Below are 8,615 nucleotides of genomic sequence, written 5' to 3' on the forward strand. Positions count from 1 at the left end.
GAGCTAGAATACAAATAAATAAATATATGTATATATATATAAATAAACAGCCAAAAGTTGTTTAAACAAACTACATATTAAAAAAAGTCTTGTGGCTTTATTTTTTAATGTAATTTTGCTGATATTTAGTTTAATTCAAATCTTATTCTATGGATCTTGGTACTCTTGAATGCAGACGGTTCTACAGATGAGATGAAGAGGAGAGGAAACAGTGGGCCCCCCCACAGGTTGAGAAGGACTTTGATACCACATTATGAGTTAGAACTTCCGCCATCAAGTTAGTATTCTCAACCACTCACAGAAATACTTTCCTCTGCCTAATCTGGTGTAAACATCAAAAAGATTGGGCCCTTCAACCCTATGGAAGGACTTCTCTGCATCTAGTGATAGAAGAGCAGTATCCAGAGATCCCCTCTGGTTATGGAGCACATTAAGTGCTCTTCTAACATTGATGAATCCCTTTCTTCCCTGAATAAAGCCATTCTGATCTGTTCTTATTATATCGGGAAACAAGCCCTCCAATCTCCTAGCTAGAACCTTACGAAGTATTTTTAGATTGGACACATATTTTCACACTTAGTTTTCGGCTCTCCTGGTTTAGGAAGTAATGTAATCCATGCACACCTCATTGAAGAAGGGAGCAGTAAAGGGGTTTGCATCTATCTGTAAATGTCTCATAAATATCAATGGGAAAGCCTTCTGGGCCAGTTTGATGACTCCCCCTCAAGGATACTGTGTCTAGATAATCTAAGAATAGTGTCTGTATTTCTAAATTGAGAGGACCATCAGTATCAACATATAAGTTTTTAATAGTTAACTTAATTTATCTCCATGGTGTCACATAATATTTCCATTTAAATCTTCAATGGTAGTAATAGCACGCTCTGTTTGTTGTTACTTACCCCTTGTGTGGTGTTTTGTTCGCCAATGTTCGCAGGTCTGATGGACAAACTGCATTATTGGGTTTTTAAATCAATGCTGCCATAACAATTTATGTAAAAACTACTTAATAGAATTACTTTATCGCAGTTGCAAGCAATAAAGAGAGCATATGTGATTCATATTTTCCATTTACCTTTTAGATCACATTTATGAAAAAAATAAGTGCTCTTCGTTTCTCGTGATAAAATGCAGTAAACAAGAAAAATCAATTCAATCAAGATATGGCTGCAAAAAACAAATCTGAAACAAGGTTGTGCATCACTCATGTCAGTCTGCACAAAACATCAGCCCCATTGAACACAAGGACTATTCACACCAGCCTATACATCACATGAGAGACAGTTTTATGGTGTGTGGCTTGCATATGTATTTCTTGCACTTGATACTGCATCTTCCTTTCCATCTTGGGTCCACCACATCGCAGTGTTTCTTTTTGTTACTAGCTGGTTTGGTCCATTTCTACTTGCTGGCTGCTGTGCCTGTTTGTCATCGTGGAGCTAATATCGGAATCAAATTAGCCGAAAACTAACACACCTCGTGCCTTTCGGGTCAAATGTGATAATTCCGTTCTGGGAGTTTGTTAAGACCTTCAGAGTTCTCTACCATAGACCTATAGATCCTCTCCCAAACGAATTTGTTATCCCCGACAAAATAAAAGAAGTACATTACTGCAATGCAAACATGTGGTGATGCACGCCAGTGTCATGTACGACATGAACAAATGCAGATGAATTATACCTCATGCACAGACATTTCAAATCAAAATTTGTGGGTAGCGATTTTTACACAAACCCCTCAAACAGTTAAGTCGTAATCCAAAACTATTGTTTCATTGTAAAACTATTTTATTTGTATTTTTCTTGATGCTTATTTAATATACCATGATAATTGTATCAGTCCTGAGCCATGCTTAGAGTGATTTGTGAATGATGCTTGAAGGTCATATTTTATGTTTCTTATTGAATTTTTTTTTATAAGGATGTATTTAAAAAAATAAATGTTGAGGGCAAGTTAACTCAGCAGATGGTGATCCTCGGAATTCCCCAGACCTACATTTTTAAGAGATCTAACAATCCATCGATCTTCAATTCATTGAAAACGCTGAAACAGTGTTTTTTAAGAAAAGGAAACATTTTATTTCTGTCCAGTCATCATTTTCAGTGGTAACTGCAACTGAAAAGCTGTCTTGGAATAAATAAATAATTTAAATATTCAAAAACCTGAACGAGTACAGAATAATCTTTTGCAGACTGACCACTGTTTGTCTCTTTGCACAAAGACCACTTGAGGTTCTAGTGCAAATAACACATTAATGCAGAAATCCTCAACGCTTGTAGACGATTTATCGTCAAACCATGACAAGGTATCAACTGTAATTTGGCATTTCAGTGCAAAAACATTAAATTTAGTCAAGAAGTAATTACAAACAATAACGTTTTCATTTATACTGTGATTGGACACACTGTAAACTGCTCCAGTTTTTAGCCATTTTAAATAATTTGCATCCAGCCATAGTTGGCCAAGACATAAGAATGACAACAACTGGACATGGTAGTGCTTGATTTCATCCTATGAGGTAAAGCAGAGTCTGAATAACAAGGTCTGGGGTGTGGTGACATCAGCTACAGCCAACTCCTGTCCATGAGTCAAACCCAGCTCTGGAAAAAACATATTCAGAACTTAGTCAGACTACTCTCCTATTCTTTCATCATGTATTCACCGGAGTCTGTCCAATTCAAAATGTATGCAAAGCAATTTTTAGGAAGCACAAATACAAGAGCTCACCTTTCAGAGTTTTGGAGAGATTTGGCCGTGTCCTCTGTTCAATTGAGGCGACAGACTGTAACAACAAATCAAGATGACCTTGAGCTCAAACTAAAACTTGTGTGTGACATTTCATCAGGACACACCTCACATTACCATGAGAACTTCAGGCTACATTCATTATTTCTGATGTGGTTTTCATAGAAGGCATTACTGGTTTCTACTACACCCCACACATTTTAACAGAAAGTGTTACGACTTGAAGACAACTTGTAACTGATGAGAACCGATCCAAATGTCTCAGATTTTGCCTGTTCATCACAACTCAGCCCAGGCATCGTAATAAATAAAACAGGGATAGCAGCATTTCCAACCTAATCAGTTTTAGGCCCTCAAAAGATGACAGACGTAAACAAAGCAATGGATATACATTAAAAAATAAACACAGTAATGTGGATGTAGCCTCAGGCTTTCCACCAGGTGTTAATTACCTGTAAATATAATGTCTTGTTCTTTCCTTCCACTGTTGCTGTTATCGCAGGTGATTTCATTTGTCTGGAAAAAAAAGAATGACATTTGGATTTTTGAGATGTTACGATTCTGTAATAAACAGTAATGATTTCCAACGGGGAAGACAAACTTACAGGGAAGTGCTCTCAGTGAGGTAGTGGAGCAATTCCTGGAGTTTGGAAGAAGGAGCAAAGTGCAAGTCCAGAGGTACTTGACTGCAGGCTGAACAGTTTTCCTGCAACAACAGTGAACACAAAACACACTTCATCCAAAAGGCTCCTTGATCACTGTAGTAAACATGAATAGGCAGATGCAGCTGAGGGACAAACCTTCCGTTCTGCCTCAAAAGTGTATGTGTATAGGCCGTCCACATCATTGAAGACCATGTAGTTATTGAGAGGTATGTAGGCACTGCAAATTGAAAAGGTGAGATCATGAGCAATGGTGGAAGTATCGTGTAGTTTATATAAAAATGTACATAATATGCATAAAGCTGCCAAGAAAAGCCGGCTCTCACCTTGAAGCTATCTTGAAAACCTCTGTTGCACAAGCAGCTGTGTCAAATAAAGCAAAAAAAAGTCCCGTATAATTTCTGTATACTGAAAGTCAATATCCTCAGTACTGAGTGGAAATTATTAACTTTTATGTAGCGGGTCATAATATCCTCTATAAAGGTCTCTACTACAATGTGTTGTCTCGATCTTTGCTGCTTACCAGCGATTACAGCATTGGTAGAGGCTACAGCAGGGATTATCCTCTTCACCACACCTGTAACGTTAAAATGGAAGCAGAAAAAAGTTTCAAAATTTTGCAAAAATCTAATTCAAAGAAAGAAAACTTTACAAATCTGCTAAATGACAGAAATAGACAGTACAGACTAACATCAAGTATCCAAAATAACTCAGAAGAAAACAGCTTGTGTTTTATGGACTTGGGCTCCTCTCCAGGCAAAACTGCAGGAAAAATAGCCCTGTTTTGGTGGTGACAGTTAAATGCGCCTTGGATACTCACCCTGGGTTAGTCTGTAGGTGACTCCTGTTATGTTGAACTCTGATGCTCTCTCCAGAGATTTCTGGTACACCCACTGGATGTGCTTTGGGTCATCTCCATCCAGGGCCACACCATCTGACACACAACACACAACACACACACACACACACACACACACACACACACACACACACACAGGTTTACGTCATAGTTCATATGTTATGTAAGCCAGATGGCAGGAATAGTTGAGCTTCAACATGCTGTTCATGACAGACATAAAGTTCATTAAACAGATATAACAGGTGCTGCAGGCTGATTACATACCTCCGAAGGGTGTCTCTTTTGGCCACAGCAGCATCCGCACATACTCAATGCAATGTTCTGGCAAACGAGGCATGGAGGCTATTGTACACATGGGGAAGTTTATCTGTAAAGACAAGTGCATTATAGAGAGGTGACCACCAACTGTTTCTGCAAAACCATTTAGCTATGGTGAAATGCTACCTTACCTGGGGAGGATAAAGCTCAAGGGTGCAGTCGATGCAGGCGGTCATGCCGGGGAGAATGACTCTGGCATTGCCTTTAAAGCCTTCGGTCCCGCCGTCAATCAAAGGGATAATAGAACCTGGATCCAAGACACCATCCTCATACACCAGCAAAGACAGCTGCACAGAGAGACAGAGAGGTTACACAAAAACCAACAGCATTACCATGAATTCATTATAAACAATACTGACAGAGTGCTGGCACAGACAGTTGGCAAATGTAACAAGGAAATAAGAGCAGTAACAAAGATTGCAATGAAGAGGAATTACTTACCAGCATTCCATTCATCCACCTCCTGGCAACTACAGAGTCCAGTCCACAGACGATTATGTGGAACTCTAGATGAAAGCAGAGATGAATACATTCAAATCCAATGTCTGGTCATGATACAGTTAAACCGATAGGGCTGTAAAAAAAATCTTGTGGAACAATATTTCGTGTTACAAAATAAGAATGTGGATCTCAGAGGTAAAGAATTGGTCCCAATAAAATTCTGCACATATTATTATGTTATGTGAGCAGTTCTGAGTGGGAGTGTTCAGGGAGCCAGTGTTCTGCAAAAGGAGTGAAGTGAAATTTGGCTCCTGTTAAGGGCCGGTATTGATTTTCAATTTTTCTTTTGGTCTCTAGTAGTTTATCTCATTGAAAATGATTGTGAGTGTAATACACCTTGAGCATGAAAACAAACTATTAACTGCCTATACGGTTACAACTAATTATTCCCAACAATGAGAACATTTAAAGTCATAAAAATACTCACGTCTGTAGAATGTTTCATCGAAGTCTTGAATTTTCTTAAAATGTCTGAACAAAACATAAAGGAAAAAATCATACAGATCATTCTTTAAGAATGATGTCTACTGTGTGTCTATGTTATTTTAACTATATTATTTTGAGATTAAGCAGCAATAATATCACAATTCTATGAATCTTTAGTCTTTCCCCTACTAACAAGAGAAGGGTGGACTAACCCTAGCCCTGCCAGGCTGCCTTGTTCTTTCCATTTTGATTATTATGAATTATCAGGAGTGTAACAATTTTCCAAATCCATGATTCAATTCAGAGCACAATTGTTCATTGACAAATAAATTAAAGTAATGTGCAGTATTTAAAAAATACAGCCAAACCTGACCATATATGTAATATTAAAGTTTTGATTTAGTTTTAAGTGTTAATTGTGAATGAAAAATTTGTTATGTAACATAACTCATAAAGTTGCACAATTGCAGTGGCAGCAGTTGAGGTATCTAGGTTCCTCTATCGCCAGACGTTCAAGGACATTTGTACCATGAGTTCAGTCTCAGTTTAAGAATAGTTCCACCCCCTTTAAATTACTCATTGTGCATGATGAGCAACTGCATTTTTATCCAACATCTACATCTTGCAACAATTTGTGAATCACTGACACACGAACAATAACTTTCAGAAGGATACGGTACTACGCTGCATCCAGGTACTCGAATGTTGATAAAATCCGCTGCCACATTCGCCTTTGGTCGACCTACATCTTTTGGTCTGGGCAAAATTAAAGGAGAAGAAAACAATTATTTTCTACCTTACTTAATAATACAGGTCATAAACTTTACACAAAAAGTATTCAATAAAGATACTGACCTGAAAAGGAACTGTCGGTTGAGGTTAGAAACATCAATGGTGTCCATGTCAACAACATGGATGTTGTGAATGCCCGATAAGGCCTGGGCCACAAGAGGAATAAAAAGAAGAACATGTTGAACATTTATTAAAGCTTAAATGATACCTTTCAAATACTAGTGATAATAGTGATCATACCAGGTCTTTCAGCAGCTCACATCCCAGACCCCCAGCTCCGATCACCAGGATTTTGCAAGTTTCTAAAATAAACTGCAGTGACTGGTGAGAAACAACAGACAAGACTGATTGGAGTAAAAGGAGATGACACAGCACAGTTCAAATGATAAATGGAAATGAGCATCAGGTAAGCACATGGGGAAATAATAAATACATTTGCCTCAGAGATTATGTTTTAGCACCTGCCATTTGCATACGCAAATACTACTGAATAGGGTTCCATGAGACTAAGTAGAAGGATGGGACACAGGCCAAGAAAAAACCCAGTACATTCTGGTAAGGATTTAGACAAAGGGGCAGATCCAGGATTTTGTTTTTAACTTTCTTTAATATGGTGAGACTTTTGACATGTTTTGACATTTTCACCAATTTCTCATTTATGGATCTTGATGGAAACAGATCTGGCGATTCCGGTCACTGAAATCTATGAGTTTGTGCAATTTGATGCAGTTCAAAACCAAAATCTGGTGGCAATAAATGTGGTTTCATTAGCGGACTGTTGGGCCTTGTTCTTGTTAGTAGGTTAAAGACTAAAGATTCATAGAGTTGTGATATTATGCTGCTTAATCTCAAAATAATATAGTTAAAATAACATAGACACACAGTAGACATCATTCTTAAAGAAAGATCTGTATGATTTTTTTCTTTATGTTTTGTTCAGACATTTTAAGAAAATTCTTCGATGAAACATTCTACAGACGCGAGTATTTTTATGACTTTAAATTGTCTCATTGTTGGGAATAATGAGTTGTAACCTTTAGTTACCTCTGTGCTTGGTTCGAAGTCAGGATGAGTGAAAGGTCCCGATCTTTCCAGAAACTTTTTGATATGGTTCCATCGACCAGCCCACTCACAGGTGCCAGCGTTGCCTCCATCCACCACCATCCTGAAGACAACAACGGGTACATTTAAGATGCAGCAGCACCTCCTTAGTAGTACAGAGCTGCTCACATGCAAACAACTGTATGAAGATTAATCCACCAAGACCTAAACTCAACCCTGATTAATGATCACACAGTGAGGGTGCAGATCGTGCTGTAATTCAAAGGGTTGAGGAACTAAATGGGAACATTGTATAAATTATCACTTGAGTTTAGATGCCTGCCACATGTCGGCTGCTCTCTAACATATGCTTGACATAATTAGCCTCAGGGATATTTGGTAAAATATCATATCTGACCCAATGGTATGCTAGCCGAGTAGCTAACATGTCAACAGTGAGCAAGCACCTCTACCTTCAGATGGAGGCGAGTGGTACAAAAAAAACAATGACTGTATGTTCACGTTAGCTACTCATACTCAGCGAAGCCAGTGGTTTAATCCGCAGATGAAATATGTTACACTGTGTTTACAGACAGCTTCCCCGGGTAGCTCGCTAGCTAACGTTAACCTTTCTCGTGTAACCTCGAACCTTCGGGCACTTCTGCCACATTCATCACTAACTTCTCAGTCAGCTCCACTACTCTGCTTCTTTTCTTCTCCCTAAAAAGAGAGAGTAAAAGAATTCATACTGAGCCTTCGTGGGTTTATGAGAAGTGAAAGCATCTTTCGGGCAGTTAATGACTGGTCTCGCTCGCTCCTTCGGCAGCTACTTACGGCTCATCCGCGTCCGCCATGTTTGAATATTTAACTGTCTTCAAATGTCGATGGTAGCGGCAGTAAATTCCAACTATCTTATGCAGTAATGTCAATATAGTCTTAAAGACTGAGGTAAATCTGGACCATGTTATGAATATAGACATTTTTGTGCTATGTTGTCTTCAGTGCACGTGTTATAGAGAATATGGCGTATAAGATAACTTAGATATAGATATTAAAGTTCCAATAGAGTTCCAATATTTCCCATAGTACTGAAGGCAGCACTGAAGGCAGCACTGTCATTCATCTCCTACACAGAGTGCAACTACAACAAATGTCCCAAAGGTGGCAGTACTTGACTTTTATGTGGCGTGTACTCACTGCACATTATTACATCAAAGTGTTTCTGATGAAGAACCACCAGGGTTTAATTGTGTGCTGATATGCTCTGATAC

General features: G+C 38.5%; 1 protein-coding gene across 5 annotated transcripts; it reads right to left on the reverse strand.

Moving 5' to 3' along the window:
- Window positions 1-2,054: 2,054 nt before the first annotated feature.
- uba3 (ubiquitin-like modifier activating enzyme 3) lies at window positions 2,055-8,233 on the reverse strand. Of its 5 annotated transcripts, none has more exons than XM_053444511.1 (18): window positions 8,179-8,228; window positions 8,026-8,064; window positions 7,348-7,468; window positions 6,544-6,624; window positions 6,367-6,449; window positions 6,187-6,267; window positions 5,513-5,556; window positions 5,026-5,090; window positions 4,716-4,871; window positions 4,531-4,633; window positions 4,228-4,341; window positions 3,931-3,984; window positions 3,734-3,770; window positions 3,546-3,627; window positions 3,351-3,451; window positions 3,198-3,261; window positions 2,728-2,782; window positions 2,055-2,600 (listed from the first exon to the last, which is right to left on the reverse strand). In XM_053444511.1, the coding sequence occupies exons 1-18, from the start codon at window positions 8,196-8,198 to the stop codon at window positions 2,512-2,514; spliced, it is 1,389 nt and encodes a 462-aa protein (XP_053300486.1). In that variant the 5' UTR covers window positions 8,199-8,228; the 3' UTR covers window positions 2,055-2,511. The 5 variants fall into 5 exon arrangements, with proteins under 5 accessions (XP_053300486.1, XP_053300488.1, XP_053300489.1 ...); XM_053444513.1 differs by having other exon boundaries at window positions 7,973-8,064; window positions 8,179-8,220; XM_053444514.1 differs by having other exon boundaries at window positions 7,994-8,064; window positions 8,179-8,204.
- Between the last annotated feature and the right edge of the window lie 382 nt (window positions 8,234-8,615).

Source organism: Pleuronectes platessa, chromosome 2 (assembly GCF_947347685.1).
Source record: "Pleuronectes platessa chromosome 2, fPlePla1.1, whole genome shotgun sequence".
NCBI classification, from domain to species: domain Eukaryota; kingdom Metazoa; phylum Chordata; class Actinopteri; order Pleuronectiformes; family Pleuronectidae; genus Pleuronectes; species Pleuronectes platessa.